Here is a 20,614-nt window from a genome sequence, read left to right as displayed (position 1 = left end):
ATAAAACTAAATGAAAGTTGAAATGAGATGAGGGAAATCCTCATCTGAGGCACTGCTAGGTGCCTATAGGTCTCAAGGAGATACTACAGCACAGGCCCATCCTCCTTTTCTCCTTCTCACTCAACGACTTGCACTGTTACCTGCATCCTTTTTGTGGCTGGTTCCCCAGGTAGCATGCCCTGGCTGCTTATCTTGAAAACAGCCCTGTCCATGGATGGGAAAGTGGCGAAAGTTCATCATGACTGAAGATGAACTTCGTGCAGAAGACATCTGTCTTGGGAGGAAGCTGCTGTAAGTGGTCAGGAAAAAAATGGAAACAGGAAAACCAAAAAGGGGAAGAGTGCTGGGACAGAGGGATGACGTGGGGAGAAACATGATTGTCTGCTGATCTGAGACAGGTGGGTGGACTCAGAGTTAGTGGCTTTTGTGGTGTTCAGATATGAACTGTAGATCATAGCCAGTTCATAACTTGATGTTATTTACACCAACTGTTAAAGAATGCAGGATAAGAGCAATGTAAATCTTTATAAACAGTGGTCCCATGAAATGATGTGTGTTGTCTGCAGTCAGCTGAGCAACCCCAGTTGCTGTCATCTTCTGGTTGCATGTGGGCTTTTCAGGTTTGATTATAAAGCTATGGTACTAGGTCTGATCCACAGATACAAAAATGTGAGGACTTTAGGAGTCTTGTTTACATTTATTAAGACTTTATTAATTAAATAAAGAGAAAACATTTAGTTTGTTGTCTGTATGAAAGGGTGAAGTCAGATAATCTTCACTTATAAAACTGAGATGTCAAAAGAGATTTTTACTCCTAAGACATTTGTATTACGCTGGCCTCGAAATCTGTTCCATCACCCCCTTTCTGGAGACAGTACCTGTTGGAACCCCCTTGGAGGCATGCCTGCAGGAGCTGGTCAGCTTGCTTTGCCTCCATCACTCTGACCCTGTCGGATTACATGTGTGTTTCCTGGGTGACAGGTCCTACATTTTCCTTCTTTGTAGCAGGAGGTGTCCCAGGGGAGCTCTTAGCTTCCAGGTATTCAACCACTCCATACGTCACCATAGACAACACAAGCACAGACAATAAAATATACAGTTTGATGTAGACTTGCAATTTGGTGCTATAACCAAAGGCAATGACAAATCCACATGACTCCCAGAGACGGTAATTGGCAAAGGCAGCCTCCGTGTGTTTCTCAAATAAAACGCCATAGAGTCCTAGAAGGAAGCAGAGACGCAGCTTATGAAGATTAAGTCTGAAACCAAGTATTTTCTGCAAAGGGAATGAATAGACAACAATGGGGAAGGCAGACCCTCCTTCATAATGTCAGAGAAAGGAAAGTACAAGCTTTGTCTTAAAACATTTTTGCACTCCTGTGGATCGTTATAACTGAAATAACAGAGCAAAAAATGACAAAATAGAGAATATCAGAGAAAAACGGGAAGAAAATGGGAGAAAGGAAGAAAGAATGGTTCTATTGAAGTGAGATGGCAGGAAGTTTATTTTTCAAATTATCAGCCACAAAAGGGAAGCTTCTTGCACTGTCAAGTTTAACTTGGTTAAACTGATAATCCTAAAGCTCCCACTGAGTCCAGTCAGCCGCACACCCACAACTGGGAGTCAGGGAGGTTTTCCCAGCCTCCAGCTCTGACTGGTCGTGCACACGGAAGGGGAGAGAGCTTGCTTCCCGCTGGGTGCTGAGCTAGCACCAGTGGTGATAAAGCAGCAGGCATTTCCACTGATTCAGCTGTGGCGTGCAGGGAGGGAAGGGGAGGAATATCATGTACCTTGACTCTTCTCATCCACTTTTCTATCTAACAACACATCTGTCTGAAATATGCACATTCAGCCAAAAAGCGCAGAGGAGTACAGAGTTCTCTAGAAGTCAGGGTAGGCTCGACTAACCCTTCAGTTTTGTTAAGAAGGGGGAGGCATCATCTGTATGTAAAAATTCACTGCTTCCTGATGACTATAAGAGGACATTTACTGAATGATTCAGTTTAGACATGATGGAAAACCTGGACAAGTGCATCACAAGAGGTACTTAGTTCATTAAACTGCCTGAGTGTATCGTGGTGTGAATTACTTGATAATCTTTCATAGTTTTGCCTAATAAATGAACAAGTACATGTTAAATTATCCTCCCTGTTTACCACTGCCTGTGTTCCCACTCCTTCCCCGGGGACTATTAGGCATGGGTATATAATAGGACTGCTGGAAATCATTTGAGTCCAGGTTAAAAAACTTTCCAGACTGATTCATATCCTTTTTAAAGATGCACGTCAGCCTGGAGAGAACTTTATTTTACTGTAGTCTACCCGATAGCTCTGTGCTAGACAATTGTTATGCCCCAAGTGCAGTTATTGCCAGGGGGATAACAATAGCGTCGGTGTTCAGGTTAGATAAGAGAGGGCACTACCCACTCTGAAATGAAGCAGCTTCCACTGGAAATAAATGAGAGTGTCCACACACGTACACAAACATATTGGGAAACCTTTCTAAGATGAAGAAGTGACTCACCTACTGTGAGCCTATATGTCCTCTAGGGGGAACTCCAGTATTAAGTATCCACAGCACGCCCAAGTAAGCCATCTTCGATCACCATAAAATGCCTGAAGTATGCGGCACTGCCCTTGTATTTATTCAGTGGTTAATCTACTGATGCCCAAACAGCAGTCATGGGAGCTTGCCAAAGGAAGGACCATAGACCTCGGTCCCCAATGCTGTTTTAGAGGCCTTATCTCATCTCATAGCCTTTGGAGTTAGGAGTTTCTCATGTGAGGTATATCTGTATAAAAGTGATGAAGGAGAGAAGAGATTTAGTCCTAAATGAGCATGTCAAACTGAAGATCCTGTTTTGGGATGCAGCATTATGGAGTAATGTCACTGCACCTCTCTGTTAAGGTTTTATGTCATCACTCAATCTTTTAGTGTGACAATGTGACAAAGCAAACTCTGTATAATTTTATAACTTGGAGCTGTGGAACAGCTGAACAAGGTACAGACAAAAAAAAAAAAGAAAAAAGATACTGTGCAAGCAGATACTGTGCAAGCATAAAGAACATGTGGTTTTTTCCCAGCTAACACAAACGTGAGGTTTTCATAGGTATCCTGCAGGAATCTGGGAATGGAGATGACCTGTTACCGTGCTGTAATACAGGTCAGTCTTGTCACAGCACTGCAGAGCTCACTAGCCATCAAGTAAGCACAAAGCTTTGTCCACTGGCCATGCCTCATCCAGGGGTTGGGAACTGCAGCCACTTCCCAGCCTCCTCTCTGACACTTAAGTCCTCTGTACTTTTCCCTTTTCCTAACAAGGGCACCAGGCGCCTCTTCATCAGGCATGCAGGGACCTTACTGAGGAGATGTCTCTCAAAAAGACATCTCAAATATACATAAATGCCTGAAGAGGATGGAGCCAGGGTCTTTTCAGTGGTGTCCAATGACAGGACAAGGGGCGAGTGGCACAAACTGAAACACAGGAGGTTCCTTCTGAACATCAGGAAACACCTTTTTTACTGTGAGCGTGACTGAGCACTGGCATAGGGTGCCCAGGGAGGGTTTGGAGTTTCCTTCCCTGGAGACGCTCAAAAGCTGCTGGACATGGTCCTATGTAACTGGCTTTGGGTGGCCGTGCTTGAGCAGGGGAGTTGGACTAGGTGATCTCCAGAGGTCCCGTCCAACCTCAATCCTTCTGTGATTCTGAAAGAAGCCAAGTGTCTGAGGGCAAGGCTTTCTGGAAAAGAGAGAAGCAGAATATAGGGCAGGTTCTTTATTCCAGTGGGAGACTAAGATATGGCTCTCAAGAGCGCTGGGAAGGAGCCTGATGAACAGTCAGGAAGACTGTGGCTGAGGAAGCAGGAAATGAATAAACAGCTTTGCTTCAGAGAGAGCAAATCCTTACTGATGTTGTCCTTCCGTGAACCTGAATAATGAGAGCACTGATTTAAAATTGTACTAAAGACACAGGGCTGTGGGTTGGGATGAGAGAAGATGAGAGGGTGTCACTTGATGTGCGTATTAGCTCTCCTCTAAGGGATATGAGCTGGAGTTGCTCGAGGGGCAGAAAAGTCTGGCTGGAAACTTCCTTGTGTGTAGAGTGGGACTCTACACGTGCTGGAAAGGAGATCGCTGTTCGTGCCAGGCAAAGGGCTGTGGTGTTTCCCCTTTGGTTCTCTAGGAGGAACAGGGTAATTTATCTAGTGAGTGAAATCATGTAAGCTACTGAAGCGACCAGAGGGACCAGAGGGAGGGAGGCCAAGACACATAACCTGATGTGGGCCCAGTTGAGCTGGTTCTGTCACATGCATATTCCTATGGCATCTGCCAAATATGAATTTGAGACAGAGGGAAACAATATTCATGAAGTGAGAGGCAAAATATGGGAGCAGATGGGAGAGCATGTAACTGTCTTACTGACAACGGCTATGGCATTGATTTAAAAAGAGTGTGACTGACAGTGATTAGCAGACTTTACTTTAAGTCGTTACAGACTATAGCTCTTTCTTGCCCTCTCCAGCACTTTAGAATCTGTCTTTAGTCTCTATAGAACTTTCTCTAGTTTTGATTGAGGTAGATCCTGTATGGAAGTTGGTTTCTATCAGCTCATTATCTGAACTGTCAGTACGTAATAATTGCACTGTATCACAAAGCAGTAGGACATAAAAGATGATAAAAACAACCATAATGCATTGGATAAGAAGTCCAATTGTATACTTCCAGCAACAGATTCCTAGGAGAAGACTGTAAGAAATGAGGCAAGTATACAGTGGTCTTTGCGTCGCCAGTGCCCTCCTGAGTCTGGCAATCAAAGACACAGGGACTTTATGAGTTGGAGATTTCCTCTGGAGCCCCAGGCTTTAATAGACCCCAAGAACATTTTCCCCTGAAGTGATGTAATTCCAGCTTAAAACCATTTACATTTTTGGCAATCAATTCTATACTTTGATTATGCAATTCTATACTATGATTATTGTGTGAAAAATATGATTTTTGATTTCTATAAAGCCTGCTGCCTGACAACTTTATTTGGTGCCAGTAGTTCTGTTATTAAGAGAAACGGTGAATTTCTAATCACCTTTTCCATACTATTCATGATCTTACTGACTGCGTTCTTACTTATCACTTGTCCAGGCTAAACTGTTCTAGTTTGTTAGCCTTCCTTCAAGTGGAAGTCTCCCATGACTCTGCTCCTTTTTATTGCCTTCTTATGCCTTATCACATTTGATTATGATTTTTGAAATGGAGCAAATCAGAACTGCATGGTTTTACTTGGCTGCATAATGTTGCTCTCTGTGGTTTTCTCCTACAGTTTTATTCTAATAACTCCTAACAGCCAATTTGCTGCTTCTTTTGTTGTTGAGCTTTGAGTTGATTTTTTATCCAGAGCGTTCTCCTTTATTGCAAAAGACAGACTAAATGTGTCATCCTTCTGAGTTCTCTAATTTTCTTTGAAATACTTGTACTCTTCCAGAATATTTATTCTGTGAATCTGTTATCATCTTCTGCAGTGTTCTTCTCTCTTCATCTTGGAAAAATTTGTTTAATGAGCATTTTACTTTCTTATGCCCAACTTGTTCTTATTTCTTCTACTTTCCAATGAGCTAACATATTTCTTTTAGATGCTGTCTTAAACCCGTTATCATTTTTATGCGCGTGTTGTTTTATAAATAAAAACATGCAGATTTTTATATCTCGAGAGAATTAATTTCATTGTCACCAGGACTTACCATTAGTTTGTGTCTGCCAAATGGCATCAGATAGGCCCCAAAGAGCAGGGAATACGAAAAACACAGCAATCTGCTTAGGATGAGGTTTCCACAGCAGTAGTGCTATTATACAGGCGGTGTTTGTAACTGTGGCTGTTGATTTAGAAAGAAAGAAAAGAAATATAAATGCTATTACGAACACGACAATGGTAGATAACACTTTCAAATTCTTCCCTCAGCTAGAGCATAAGGCAATCTGAAAATCTTTCTGGTTCATTGAGATTTGCCCTGACTGAGTTGACATCCTTTGGCAGGCTTCAATTAATAATTCTGAGCAGTGCCCTGAGCTGAGAGATCCTCGGCACCGATACGGCTGTTAGCCCAAAGGACAAGAACTGCCACGGAGGAGGAGAAGGGGCTTTTGAAACACTTGCAGTCACCATGTGAGGAATGTGGGAAGGGGGAGGAAGCATCGTTCTGCCCTCCTTGCCTAGTCCTTAAATGTAGGTTTCCTTTCAGAGACAGAGGAGACAGTTAAGGATATCTAGAGGGTCTGGTGGCTTTTTGTCTTTCTTTTTAAAAACAGAATGTAAAACTGATTTCTCCCTCCACAGGAACACTTCCACAGGCTGAGTACAAAGACCATTTAACAGAACTGAGAGGTTCAGAGGTCTTGCATTACTAACACTGTAGGTTTTTTAAATAATAATAATAATCATCATCATAATTTGGGATTTTTTTAAATCTGAAACGAGTTTCATAGAGTGAGATACACTTATGACAGACGTACAGAAGAATATCTGAACTACTGACTGTAGCATAAAGGACTCTGAATTTCTTGTTCCTGGCCCAGGTTTAAAATTTCCTGTGGAGGAGAATGCCTAGAATCTCTAGATGCACATTGAGTCAGTCAGTGAAGTTTCTAATAACAGTAGTTACTGTGCAGTGGAAGTAAGGCATCAGAACTTCAGTGTGAATGGCTTAGTGGATGCGGGGCAACAAATGAAATATTTCTTGGTATTTTTCTGCATCTGTTACTCTGTTAATCATTGGAATAGTGTTCTCTGGAGAGGGAGATGTTTTCAAATATACCGATCTCTTCTCCTGACAACTTTAAAATTACTGTCCCATACAGACGCCCTGAAGTTATTCTAGCCTGACACACTGGCATATGATTCTTTCTTTTAGTTTTCTCCCTATCGAGCAAGCAGTAAAAAAGGGCACCATGCCAACCTTTAAAAATCTTCCTGAAATTCCCAGACTGGTTGCTTAAATTCCAAGCTCACCATCCCCTGAGACTCAAATCAATGGTGTATCTCACAAGGTTTGCGGTTGCCTTCACCCCATAAAGGTGAGGAGGTTTCACCCAAATAGAGAAATCCTTCTCAGATATAGCGTAGGCCTCAACATCTGTGTTGTAAGATCATTTATCACCGGTTACATTAGAACTGTGAAGCATCAAAGCTGTAGGCCACTTTCTGAGTAAATAGTGGCCTCAAAAGCAGGGTGAACTACACCACCAGTAAAGTGGTGTAAGGCAATGACTTCAATACCGTGGTTAACTGTGCTGCCTCTCTTCTCGTGAATGAAGTTTGCCTCCAGATTGACTTTAGTTTTAATTGATAGCTGACAACAAGCTCTCCCTTTGTAGTGCATGCAAAGGGGGGAGCACTGGATTTGATATATTACATGAGGTGATCAGTCTTTCAAGTGACCTTTACATACCTAATCCAAATAGAAGTTTTCTACCCGTGAACTGAGAGATCTTCCCAAAGAGCAAAGAGCAGAGGGAATTTACAGCTGAAAAGCAGATCATCACGTAACCAACATAATGTATCCCCAGGGCACAGGTCACATATGTCTGTAAGAGAAGAGACAGTGGTGACACATTTTCTTCAGTGAAAATATGCAGCTAAGGTTCAAGGGTCTTAGCCTGAGTATTTGGTAAATAACCAACATGGATGAGATCAAAGGGGCACAGCTACAGAGTTTGCTGACAAGTCCCTGGTGTATTGACATAGTTGGCCTTCAGCAGCGATATTCCTAACCCAGTTCCCAATCAGACTGATGCCATGCAAACAAAGCAGTAACAAGCAGGAGAAGAAACCAGAGCACTGCTCACTGTGCAAATGAAACTCCTAGAAGTGGCGCTAGGAATGTTCTGCCCTTCCCTTCGTAGCCCGAGAGATGAAAATTGACAGTCGCCACTATGACCATTACAGAGCAGCTCCCAAGAAATGAAGAGGGCCTTGCCTAAAGGAGCATACAACCAATGGAGATGGCCATGGAGTGAGTGCCCCTTTCAATCTATTCAAACACAGCAGCAAGTGCACTCTTCCGTCTGCTTATAAGCAAGGTTTGAAAGCTTAGGTTGTCAAATAAGCAGCTCAGGAAGCTTGCCCCCTTTCTTTGGAGGCTTTCTGAACGAATGTGTGGAGAACACACCTGCTGTGGGTCTAGGTTTGTAGAGAAACTGGAGGAGCAGAGGTGGTTTTGATCATTTCAGGCCATCAGGGTTTGGGCCTGTTGCACTAGTGACTGGTGAGGGCTTTCAGCCAGCCATGTTGAGGGTTTGCCCTCTTACCGTAAAGGTTCCCAAAATAAAATATGTAGTATGTGTGCTGACTTGCACTTACATAAACTCTAGGGAAACCAGAAGGAAGGAAGATATAAAAGCTTTGCAGACTTCTGGCTTTTTTCCCAGTTTGTTATTTACAACAAGCTGAAGAGTTTGAACCTGTACCGCTCTGCTGTGGCCTTTGCTGGTGAGTTAAGCTCTCTACAGCTTTTTAAGGCTGTTCCAAGGGACATATTTACTGCTGGCCTCTCCTGTTTGAAGATGTCACTCAGAGTTCATTCAAGTAGAAGTAGTAAGCAGTAATTTAGCAAACCACAAATCGCCATTGAAAACATCTTCATTTAACAAGTAAATATAGATCAGATGCAATAGTAAGACACAAAGACACAAAAAACAATCAGACACAAACAGATTTTCATTGTCATCCACACCTTTGTGTAGTCACCAGCAAGAAATCCCTGTTCAAACCCACTGTACATTGTCAGAGGGATTAGAAGACACTGTCTTTTATCTTTAAGTTGCTGGAAAGTTGCTAGGAACGTAGACCAAAAGGATGGTGTCTCTAGTATTTCTTTCTCAGTCTCTGCTTGGTCAGATTTGATCTGGTCCAGAAACATAACAATCAGCAACACAGCTAGCACACCACTAGCTGCAAAAACAAAACAAAAAGTTCATGAAAAAAATGAGGAATGCTGGAAGAATGATGGGAAGTCGCTTGCTGCTGTTATTGTTCTGACTTAGTGCTTAGCTCTCTGTGGGCTGTTTTGGCAGATGCATCTGATTCCGCTTCAGTGTAAAGGCCATTTCTGTGTAAACAAGGAGGCCTGATCTACATTCACATCTTCCGCATACAGCTGCGCGCCTCGCAGATCCCCTCGGCTTAACTGTGACTGGCCTGTTGTGACAGCCGCCGGGCCAGCTGTGCGGCCGCAGAGGGTGATCGCTCACCCTTCCAGGGCAAGCCAGGGGTCGGGAGGACGGGGAGCTGGCCAGAAACTGCTCCCTCAGGAGCTATCAAAAGGCTTTAAATCAACACGAGAGAGGAATATTCACTTCCAGTGCCAAGGTTTTCATGGCTAGGGGTGATCTTCCTTCAAATACATGGAAAGAAAAATAAAGGGCTAGAAGTAGAACTGCTGTCGTGGATCCCGGTATATGTTGCTTTTTTTCTTTTTTTTTTTTGTTTTTGGGGTTTTTTTTTTGGTCAGCTCGGAGCGATGCTTTGAGTACGGAATATGTGCTATTTTAAAGATGATAGTGAGCAACTCTGGGTGACTTGAAAAAGATGTAGGTTACAGCTTTGAACCTAGAATTTCCTAGCAGAAGCAACATATGAAAGAATACATGGGGTAGTTGTTAATCAGAAAATGATCATGTATGTATTGGTCTAGGTTTGTTGCTTGCAGAGTGAATCAATATGATTTTTTCCATGTTATCAAGAAGATAACTGTGGCTCCTAACATACATTAAGCATTCACGGATTCACAACTGCTTGCTTCGTTTTAGATGGAAGGCATGATTATGTTTCCTCTCTTACTTATGCTGGATAGAAATCCATCCATGGAAACAACTGGAGTTCAGAGTAAGAGGAAAACAAGGCATCTCTTCCCATCCACCTTGCCTGTTTAATGTGCTCCTATGTTACCGTGTATGTGCATGCTCTTTTCTGTGAACTTTTAATGTCCAAATATGTTAGCAGATTTACAGTAAATTGCCTCAATTTTTTTTATTGCTTGTTATTCTCATCCATGTCTCCTAGAATGAAATTGTATTCTCTACTGCCCTGATTCTCCACTGTGGCTGAGCTGTAAACCCTTTGTGATGTAAGTCATTGTTGGTTCTGCCAGGGTGTTTATTAGTGCTCATGGGCTGGTTGCAGGACTTATATTGCTGAGAGCAGGACATCCACATTTACAGGACAAAAATTCAAACAAATATGTCAAATCAATCAAGAGCATCAGAAAGATACTAACCATTATTAAGCCATGCAGTTACTTATCTCCTGTAATTGCTCTTGATTCATTTGACCTATTTTGGTTTGAAGAGACCTTTGAGATCATGAAGTCCAACCATATGAACATAACTAGAAACATCCCCGGTCCTCGAGAAAACTAAACAAAAGACTTATCCATTATTGTCTACACCCAAGCTGGGCAAAATACATATTCAGCAACCAAATAGAGGAGACATTCTAAAAATGTCTGTGAATGAAATATTTAGCTATTTGGTTTCCCTCGAGGTAGGAAAAGACATATCTTTTATTAAGAGCTTAAAAGAAAAATGAAACCCTACTGACGCAGGGTCAGTAGACAGCAGGGTCGCATTCATTTTGCATGAGCAAAGCCTAAGGGACTGCTGTATATGTTAGTCATCAAATTTAAATTTAAACTTGTGAGCCAAACCTGCCTTTAGCAGAAAGGCATCAGCTCCAGCACACTCTGGAAGGGAAGTGGGGGAGGATATTCTTTGCATTTTCTCACCAATTAGGAATGGAGTTGGGTGAAGGAGGGAGGGTTTGCTGTGATGCACTTGTCCGGTGAGGGCTGGCTCTGACCAGATCACATACTCTCTGTTTGAGCGTATGACAAATTCCATGCATCTGTCTCAGCATACAGAGCACGTCTATGTGCAGAGGCTGCAAAGATATTTTAACAGAGCTAAGGTGACACATTGCCTTGCCAGATGCTTCCCCTTTATCCAGAGAATAACTTGTTTTGAGAAGGATACTTTTTGAACTTTCCTCGCTGAATGAATCTTTGCATATCTATTTTTGTCTTTCCAATTTTGTTGGCATCAGCCTTCCCTGTCTTTGATTCCTTTGTAGCCTTATGCAAGGAAGGTCTATAGCAGCTGTAGTTACTAAATGGGAGACGTGCCAGTTCACCTAGTGCTTCTCTTTATCTTCGCCTTTCACATTAAGGTATTATTATTCAAGCATCACAGCTGAGAATTCACTGAAGTTGTAAAATCTCAGCAGGGATCCAAAAACCTCCCCCCAAATGACTGCATGTTCTGGGAGCTGTGGTTCAGGTCCACGTCTAATTACAGTGCAGTTCTTGTGCTAAAACTGTTTTACATTTGGTAGGACATCAGCCAGTTCTGATAGGCATCCCCAGATGACTAGAAGCTGGTGAGTTCAAGCACTGCTATCAGAGCTGCTCTTAGCATCTTGGACCTCTGGATGCATGTATAAATCTGCCCAATGCCATCAGTAGCTAGTTCACTATTGCTGATTCTGAAGATGGTGAATTTAAAACTCTCTCCTGCATAACTGGGTAAGCTGTTGCAACCTTCTAATTGCAGTGTGGGCATACTTTTGATTCTAGTCTGTAGAGCAACATGACTTTGGGTGAAACAATGGGGTCACCATACTGGCTTTCCAGGTCAAAAATACAAAGAATGTATTGCTCCTTTAGACAAAAATGATACGGCACTGGCACAAAGGATTTGAAACTATTTAGGAAGGAGTTGTTACAGCTCTCACGTATCGTATTTCCTTTTAGCAAATTGGATTGAGGGAGGAAGTTGGAAACTTAATCTGCAAAGTCATGCTAGGTTTCACAAGTAGTAGGTTCCCCATCAGTGGTATTCATTAAAGATCGGGTGGATTACTTACCGGTGTAGATCCCTAGCAGAGTGTATATTAAGGAGTTGGAGGGTTCTGCTGACCCCGTGGTGTTAGTGGTGTCAGTCATGCAGTCATACGCTCCACAGCATGCCAGGTTTTCTTCTGAGATTTCCACTTGTTCAGTAAGGACCAAAAGAAAGGCAGGACAGGGAAAAGATCAGATGAGTGCACACTATATCTAAGGATGTAAGGAAAAGGGAATCCAGCACTCAGTGATTGGTTCTAGTTTCAAATCCTTCCTGATTAGAGATGTTTAACTTCAGAATCCCAGTTTGGCACGCAAAAATTTGGTTTAACAGAAACACTCAAGACAGAACACTGAATTGATGGTTACATGGAGACATGGACTAAAGCCAGAGGCTGAAATCTGAATCCAAGCTCATTTATGGTATTTAAAGTTTCAGTGTCTATCTGTACCTCTTAATTGTAATACCCCACAAGATGGATCCCTCAGTTTACACCACCACTGAACTGATGGACCTCAGTTCTTACAGCCAGAGCAGATTATCCTTCTTCAGGTAATTTCTGTATATGTTATAGGAATAGAAACCACCTTAAGACATCTTTTTGTTTTATAAATTCAAATTACGATTACTCACAAATGCAGTCTTCCAAGAAATCTGCTTTTCCTGGCTTTATTACTTTATTACTGGCTTTATTACTCTTTGATGACATACTTGCAAGTAGAGCAGTTTGGCAGGGTTTGGAGTAAGACCTTTGCTTTTTTCAGTCCCATCAGCATTGTGCTGGGCACGTGTCAAAGTCACACACGCGTGTGTACTCACACAACTTGTGTGTCACTACGACACCGTGCCCACTTCCTCCAGTACCCTTTCTGTAAAGAAAAAATACTAACCCAAAGTGTGAGCCTGAATAAGACATGCAGTGGGGAAGGATGGTAAAAAAAAAATGTACAATTATTTCAATGCTTTCACTGCAGAATTTGTCACTGGTTCAAGCATAATAAAGGGCAATACAGTGTACCTTGGCTGATTCCTTCAACAGGACTTGATCGGCAATTTTTCAATTAAGATTATTGTGTAACTACTTTTAGCGTGCTTTTCCCTATTGCTTCCAATCAAGGCTGCTGCGATGTGAATCAGCTGTTTAACTAGCTTCATAAACAACTTTAGGTTCAACATCAGATAAAACTTCGTAACAGAAAGAAAATCATTACCTTGTTATAGCCAGTGGCTACTGCTACACAGTATTGAACAAACAGACCCTCAGCAAATTTACTGTATGCAAAAGGTTAGTCACACTAGTAAAGTGTGGAAGTGTGTAAAACAAGTTTTTTATCTCTTCATGCATCATCTGAAGATGAAGATGCACAAACAATTAGTGATATGGAAGCGGCAAAGCAGGGTTTGCTCTGTTCCTCTGGAAATAAGGCTGCAATATTGATGAGTGAGAAAGGATGACTCTTGTAATTTACATTGATTACTGTCTTCTGTTGTAGTATTGCCTCACGGTGTAGCTTGCCTTGCTGTGTCTGGGTGCAGTGATGCAAGCAATATGTCAAATGTATGTACGTGTTTGAATTTTATGCATTTTGATTCTGCAGATACATACCGTATCTTTCTGACTGCTCAGTAAAATTATGCATTTTAAGTATATGGGCAATATGGGAGGATATCTTTGCTGCTCTGTAAGAGGAGAAGAAAAGAAGTGAGTGCCTGGAGACCCTCACCCCCCTGCAAGAAGCTCCCTCCAGATTAAAGCCGAGTCTCACTGAGAAGGCACAATTGGGAAGTTTATAATGTGACTGCTCGTCACTGTTGTGAAGATAGGCAAGGCCTTTGGCTTTGAGAGCTGTTCATAGCACACCTCACAGGACCACAGCACTTCCTGAAATCCAATGTAACTGATAATAAACAAGTTAGATCTTCATTAGAATCTAGAGGAACATCCTCAGATGCAAAACTAGGAGAGGAATTTAAAGATTAAAAAAAAAAAAAAGAGTATTTTAATTCTCTTATTAACATCACTCAACATGGTGTGTGCTGTGAGGCAGAGGAGAGTAGAATGGTTGAAGTCTGTGCAGACCCCACAGCTGCACCGCGGCCTCTGCCCTGCAAATGAAACCAGAATGGCCGTTCCCTCCTTGGACAACATGTGGCTCAGTGAAGGCATCGTGTGGCTCAGTGATCAGGACAGCAGGGCTCAACCACACTTGATATGGTCCCTTAGCATTCTGCTTTGATGGTGTTTCATCTATAGTTGCTAGTGTTCAAAGGAAGCTTGATTCTCCATACGTATCGTGCCTTGTGACAACTACCATGCCATAAACGCTAGGATTCGAAGATTAAAAGCTGATGCCATCTCCCTGACATTTAGGTTTAACCGAATACCTGTTTGAGTACCCTCCAGAGGACATACTGCTTAACTGAGCTGGGGAAGGCAGGTAACTTCTTGCTATTCATAGTAGCGATGTATATAGAAAGCTCTTTCCATGTCCATCCTGTTCTGACTTTGACAGGACAGGGAATGCATGGGAGACTGCAATGAGAATACACTGTAGCACTTTGAATCTCTAAGGTGGCATCCAAGTATTAATTTGTCTTCACAACTGCCCTTTTAAAGCTTACAGCAATTACAAGCATGGGAAATGAGGGCAGCACTGTTGAGTGATTTCTTCAAGCTACATCAGCATCTGCTGTCTGAGCCTGAAATACAGACGAGGAGCCCTGGCGTGCAGACTCCTGCCAACAGCCACTTCTCTTTCTTCTTGACAATTCAGTAAAGCACTCATTTTCAGCAAGCACCAGCATCAGCTTGACTAACCTTGAATGTTTAACAGCAAATTAATTCAATACTACAAGCTTTGCAAAAAGGCCGCTTTAGTGTTTTGCCTTTTGTTTTAACCACTTTAAATAGAAGTCAGATGTGAAAGACTGCCGTTGCCAGCAACCTATCTGCGCTTTACGACACAGGGGTGGAATTCAAAAGGAATTCAATAGACATCTATTTTTGAGCTAGCTGTCTGAACTCTCTTTATAGCTGATGAAGAGTTGATAGAAAATAGAGCAATTTAGCCCATCTATTTCAGACATCTACCTTCAGATGAGCGAAGTCACATCTGAAGTGCCTGTTTCCACTGACTATGAAGGCAATTGAGGGTCACTAGCTCAGCTACAGAAATCTACCTTTTAACTATCTAGAACTATCTGATCTTCATAGAAAAAAGGACCAAGATTTTAAAATATATTTTACCTTTGTTGGAAGCTTGACTAAATATCAAGGATGAGATAAGATTTCCCCAGATGCCGGAGGACTGAAATATCAGAAAGAAGACCCCAAAGTATTGGTTGATAATGTCCTTCCCATTTTTTCCTGCTTTCTCAGCATATGAATTGCCAGCAATGGTGAGGTAAGTGCATTTGGCAGACCAGAGTGGTGCTCCTCCTAAGCCCAGGATCACAGAGGTAGGGATTAGTGTGTACCTGCCAAAGAACACTTTATTTAGCATGTTATCATCCATTAGCATAATAATCATTTGCCCAAAGATCCAGAGGCAAAAACAGACATCAAAGAAATAGATTTATCCTTTGTGTGATTCAGTAAATCTACTACATGAATCCAAGAAAGGGCTAGTCCTATGAAGCTTAGGATGTGCAAGCACTCACAGATGTGTCCAGGGGCTAGGTCTAGGCTAGGCTGGCTAGGTCTGTGCTCATGTGCCCTGTCCTCTTGTAACTGAGAACTAAATTGCACCTGCACTTCAGAAGATGGACCACAACAACTTTCCTCCACAGAGCTGTGTCCCCTGTCACTAGAGAGCAGAAGTAAATTGTTCATCCACTTCCAAAAGGGCAAGGCAGGAGCTGGCCTCCTTCTGTGGTCCTCTGCTCCCAGAGCCACTGGCTGGAAGACAGCCTTCCCTTTTGTCTTTTCAAAAGCAGTCTTAAAGTCATTTGGATTTTAAATGAAACTTCTGATTTTATTTTTTTCTCTGAAGGGAAATCTCTGCTACACACATGAATTAGAGAAGCAGCTTCAGGTGGGTGGTTGGATGCATTCATTCTGGCTTTTTGCGTATTTTCACCTCTCTGCTTCACCTGCTACTGGATTTCTTTATCCCTGTTTCCTGCAGGTAACATCTTTTGCATCCAACTTTCAAATCCGCAACACAGAGGCAGAGTAGGAATTGAGAAGAAAAAGAAGAAAGAACTTCTCCCTTACTGATTTTTTTCAAACAGAATAGACAGGTTAAAGTATTTAAATTGTACCAGCTAGCGTAGAAGTTCCCTAAGGAGAACGCGATGTAGCAGCACATAGAGCCTGCGATGGTCCACTTGCAGCCCAGCTTCTTGATGAGGACTGGGGGGAGGAACATGGATGATAAGATGAGTGCAGCATAGAGAACACTTAGAGAAGCAACGCCCAGGCCTTCTTCTGAGTGGAGACTGCTCTGCGTGGACAAAAACAGCGGTTGAGGCAAATGTTATCACAGGCACATGTTACTATGGTGTACAGAGAGTGGCTTCAGGCAGAAAAAGAGAGATGCAGAAGCTGCGGGTGGGTATTACTCTCTCCTTTCCCCAAAGCACCCTGATTATGGATTTATGGTTTTCCTCACAATGATAGCCCATTTATGAAAATATGATACAGAACCAGGTGAGGGTTGCTCAGATTCAAAGCTTTGGTAAGTTAGACTTTAGATTATTTAACGCAATTTGTTTGAGTTTCTCTTTGAAAGCAAGCTGAATGAAGGATAACCTCTTTTCTTGGCCTTCTCTTTTTGTCTCGGGTAGGAATATCCTCAGATCTGCATTGCAAGGGCTGACTTAGCAACAGGGGAAGATTCTTTGCTTTAAACTACAGGTCTGATAATTTCTAAATTTTTCAGAGGCCAAGGTCCAAATATGCTAATATGCTCATAGCAACCCTTTGTAGTTGGAAGTAATTGATTCACTCACACTTTCACAAGGGAGGAATAAGATTTTACTGATCTAACCACGTTTTATAGTTTTATGTGTAAAATGGTTCTCTTACCTGGACACTGTAAAAGTTGCAATGAGAAGATCAAGATGCTGCTTATCAACATTTTCCTGTTGGATTTCATTAAAAGGTTACGTGGTCTGTTATGATTTTGGAAGGGGGGAATGAGCGCGGGGGTGTGGGGTAGCACTGGAGAGCACTGGAGGAGGGCTGGTAGCTGCACCAAACACTTCCAAGCCTTGCAGTGGCTGCGTGGTCCGGATGTGCAGGACCATGGTGGCAGCCACACGGCTCCCTTGGCAAGAAGCAGGCATCAAGACAGTAGGGTGAGGAGGGAATTTTCTCTGTCAAGGAGTGTCAACGTATTTGGCAATTGGAATGGTTGTTTTGTAAAAAGGCAAAGAGGCTTCCTGATCTCTGGGGTCTTATTTGTGAAACACCATATGCCTGGTTTTGTCAGTTACAGCTTCCAGAAATTAGGAGCTGGGACTCCAAAATCATATGATTAGCTTAATTGTTACTGGTTTGGGTTTTTTTGGTGTTGTTTTTTTTTTGAGGGACATGAATGTTGAATTAAATGTTGCATATTTTTAGTGCTTCTCCTGCAGGCTACAATACAATAAAAATAACCTACTTTTGATTGTGTCTCAGCAAGTCCTCTTTAACCACCAAGACAAAATGGAGAGAGGAGAGGGCTACTTTGTGAAGCAGCACCACTCCCTCCTGCAGCGTTAGGGGAGGCTGCATGTTCCAGCACTTAGCCCGAGCGTGCAGCGTTTCAGATGGTGCGGCTGACTCATGGCTTCTTGGGTTTATCATTCCCCTCCTCGTCAGTCTACCCAGCTAGTAACATCTCCATCCATTTTTGGGACTGTTTTTTGCAGAACTTCCCTGAACTTGGAATTTGACAGTGTCAGCGAACAGAAAATGCTCGAGGAGAGGAGAGATGTACAGAGCTATCAGGGACCTCCTGAAATGAGGTCAACCCCTTGTTATTGCAAACAAGTATATTATGTTCTACATCAAGCTCCACCTTTAAAGTATACAGATTTCTACACCAGTTGGAAAATCTTTCTAAAACCCAGTTGGTCAGGGTCATCTTTTAATATCCTGCCTAAACTTCCTCATGGATGGCTTATATCCATTTATTTTTCATTAGACCAGGACAGTCTTCTAGATTGAAAAGGTCCTGTTTATTTACTCTGAAGTATTCATGGACACCAACAGTAATGCTCAGTCTTTTAGTATGGCTATACTAAACAAGCCAGCTCTAATGACATCCTGAGTGTTCAAGTCATTCTAGAAACCATCTATGCTACTGTGTTTTAAGAAATTAATGTGTACAAAAGTCACAGCTGCCTGTGATTTAAAATAATATTTTTTTATTATTATGTTATATCATGACACCAGGAATTATTGTATTATTTTATACTTATATTGTTTAATGGATTGGACATACATTTTTATTATTTTACATTGATGTATAATAATAATAATAATAAAATCATAGCAATTTAGAAATATTCAGAACAATCCCTTTTCAGAAATGAAGTTTGTTTTCCGTTTCGCGTTATCTTCTTTTGAGAAAAATCTCAGGGAAATTTAGTTTTCATTCAAACAGCTTTTGTGGACCTAAAGAAGTAGTCTGACACAAGTATTCAAACTATTTGAGAAGTACTAGAATAAAATATTTAGTAAATGCTATGGATCTGAGTGAGGGATAATAACCTGCATGAAATTGATGTCCTAACTCATTTAGTAAGAAATAGGGCTCATGCTTTCCTCACAGGAACTGGGGAAAGACTGACACGTTTCACACAACCAGCTGGCCTGATGCCCTTCCAGGCCAACTGTCCTGCCAACCAGTGGGAGACACTCCACTTACCTGTAGGCTCTGGAGTCCTCCGTAAGCAGTGAAGAGAAGTAAAAATCCAAAAGAAATGACCAAAACATTCTTAAGATTCCTTTCCATGTTGATTCATACAAGGCAAAAGGTCTGCCGGTGTGCAGAGCTGATCCAGTTATTCCAGGGGATGCTTTGAGTTGGAAGAAAACAGCTTATGTTTTGTTGGAAAAGGTCACTTCTCACTGTCCTTGTAGAGGAAAGAGTTGTTAATTATTTGAGGATTGGCCAGTGAACTTTACTTTTGCTGATAGTGAAAACTCTTTACAGGGTTGTTACTCATTCACCTGTTGTGACTAAGGCAATAACGAGCGCTCCCAAAGGACATCAGTCAGGTTTTATTAGATGGGTATGTAAGTCACCTGCAACACTGGGACTGATTTTAGTATTGCAGTTGTACATTATATGGCTTTCTCCTATCACTAGCACAGAAGAAAAAAATTGCAAGCAGTGAAATGCCTGTCTGGCATAAAGATACACTAATCCATAAAGGGCAAAGATTAGAAGATCGTACTGAAATCTATATTGGTCTATTGCTTAACTGAGGTTCCAAAAGCATACTGGGAAATGAGATTGATCGTGTTACAGTGTTGTCTGCATACATCAGCTCTACAGTCGTGCAGCGTACCAAAACAAGGTTGCTGGCTGCTTGGCAAGCAGGAGAGTCTTCACCCATGGTGAACACCACGGCTTCAGTGTTTCAAATTTACCAGGTCATACTCATGAAAACCATTTCCCCCCATCTTTCCCATCAACTCAGAAGCCAAGAAGAAACATGGATTGAGTAGATAAATGAAAAAGCAACTTCCCTCCTCCTCCTCCAGCCTCTGGAAAAACACAGCCTTTGTGGAATGTATTTTGCCTTGCCAGTGCTGCCTGGCTCAAAGAGGGAAAAATTTCCCCCTAGCCATCCAGCCCTGCTGCATTTGCCCCTGCTTTCCCCTGTTTTCAGAGCTTGTCCTTGTGAAGTTGCTTTGTCTCTGTTCGTGACACATTGGCCATCCTACAAGTCCTGACTGAGCTTTTGAATTTTGGTTTAACCTGGACGGCAACTAGGACCATGCAGCCGCTCACTCACTCTCCTGCCATGGAATGGGGGAAAAACTCAGAAAAGTAAAAGCGAGAAAACTTGTTGGCTGAGATAAAGACAATTTACTAGGTAAACCAAAAGCTGTGTGCACAAGCGAAGCAAAACAAGCAATTCACTACTTCCCATGGGCAGGCAGGCGTTCAGCCATCTCCAGGAAAGCAGGGCTCCATCACACACAATGGTTACTTGGGAAGACAGACGCTGTCAGTTCAGACGTCCCCCCCCTTCCTTCTTCTTCCCCCAGCTTTATATATTGAGCATGATGTCATTTGGCATGGAATATCTCTTTGGTCAGTTGGGGTCAGCTGTCCCAGCTGTGTCATCTCCCAACTTCTTGTGCACTCCCGGCCTACTCACTGGTGGGGCAGTGTGAGGAGCAGAAAGGGCCTTAACTGCTTAGCTACAACTAAAAATACTAGCGCGCTATCAACATTACTCTCTAAAAGACAGAACCTGCTAGCAGGAAAGCCAACTCCATCACAGTCTAAACCAGGACACGAATAGTCCCCTTTTGAGCACACAAAGTCCTCTCTGCCCCTAAGCCAGGCAGGGCGAATAGACCCTTCCTGCAGCTGTAGCAGAGGAGGGATTTAAACCTGTGAGCAAAGTGGAATCCAAAAAAGTCCATGCCATAACGTTAGCATATTCAAGTGGAGGTGGTCTGTAGGGTGTCCATAGTGTCTAGTGGGAATGCACAGCTAAGACTTGGTCTAAATCCCACTAGATGGCACAATTTTGCTTCTCACAGGGACATTCGAGGGT

The 20,614-nt window shown here is 42.3% G+C and overlaps 1 protein-coding gene across 1 annotated transcript; it reads right to left on the bottom strand.

The window, feature by feature from the left end:
• Nucleotides 1–751: 751 nt before the first annotated feature.
• UNC93A (unc-93 homolog A) lies at nt 752–18,881 on the bottom strand. Its single transcript, XM_074578259.1, has 8 exons — nt 18,745–18,881; nt 16,148–16,329; nt 15,132–15,361; nt 11,907–12,032; nt 8,722–8,939; nt 7,438–7,573; nt 5,734–5,865; nt 752–1,221 (listed from the first exon to the last, which is right to left on the bottom strand). Exons 1-8 carry the CDS (start codon nt 18,829–18,831, stop codon nt 956–958), a joined length of 1,377 nt encoding a protein of 458 aa, XP_074434360.1. The 5' UTR covers nt 18,832–18,881; the 3' UTR covers nt 752–955.
• Between the last annotated feature and the right edge of the window lie 1,733 nt (nt 18,882–20,614).

The sequence above is a fragment of the Larus michahellis genome, chromosome 3, assembly GCF_964199755.1.
Source record: "Larus michahellis chromosome 3, bLarMic1.1, whole genome shotgun sequence".
Classification (NCBI taxonomy): domain Eukaryota; kingdom Metazoa; phylum Chordata; class Aves; order Charadriiformes; family Laridae; genus Larus; species Larus michahellis.
The sequence above is the reverse complement of the archived record's forward strand: the minus strand, read 5'-3'. Positions and strand labels throughout refer to the sequence as shown.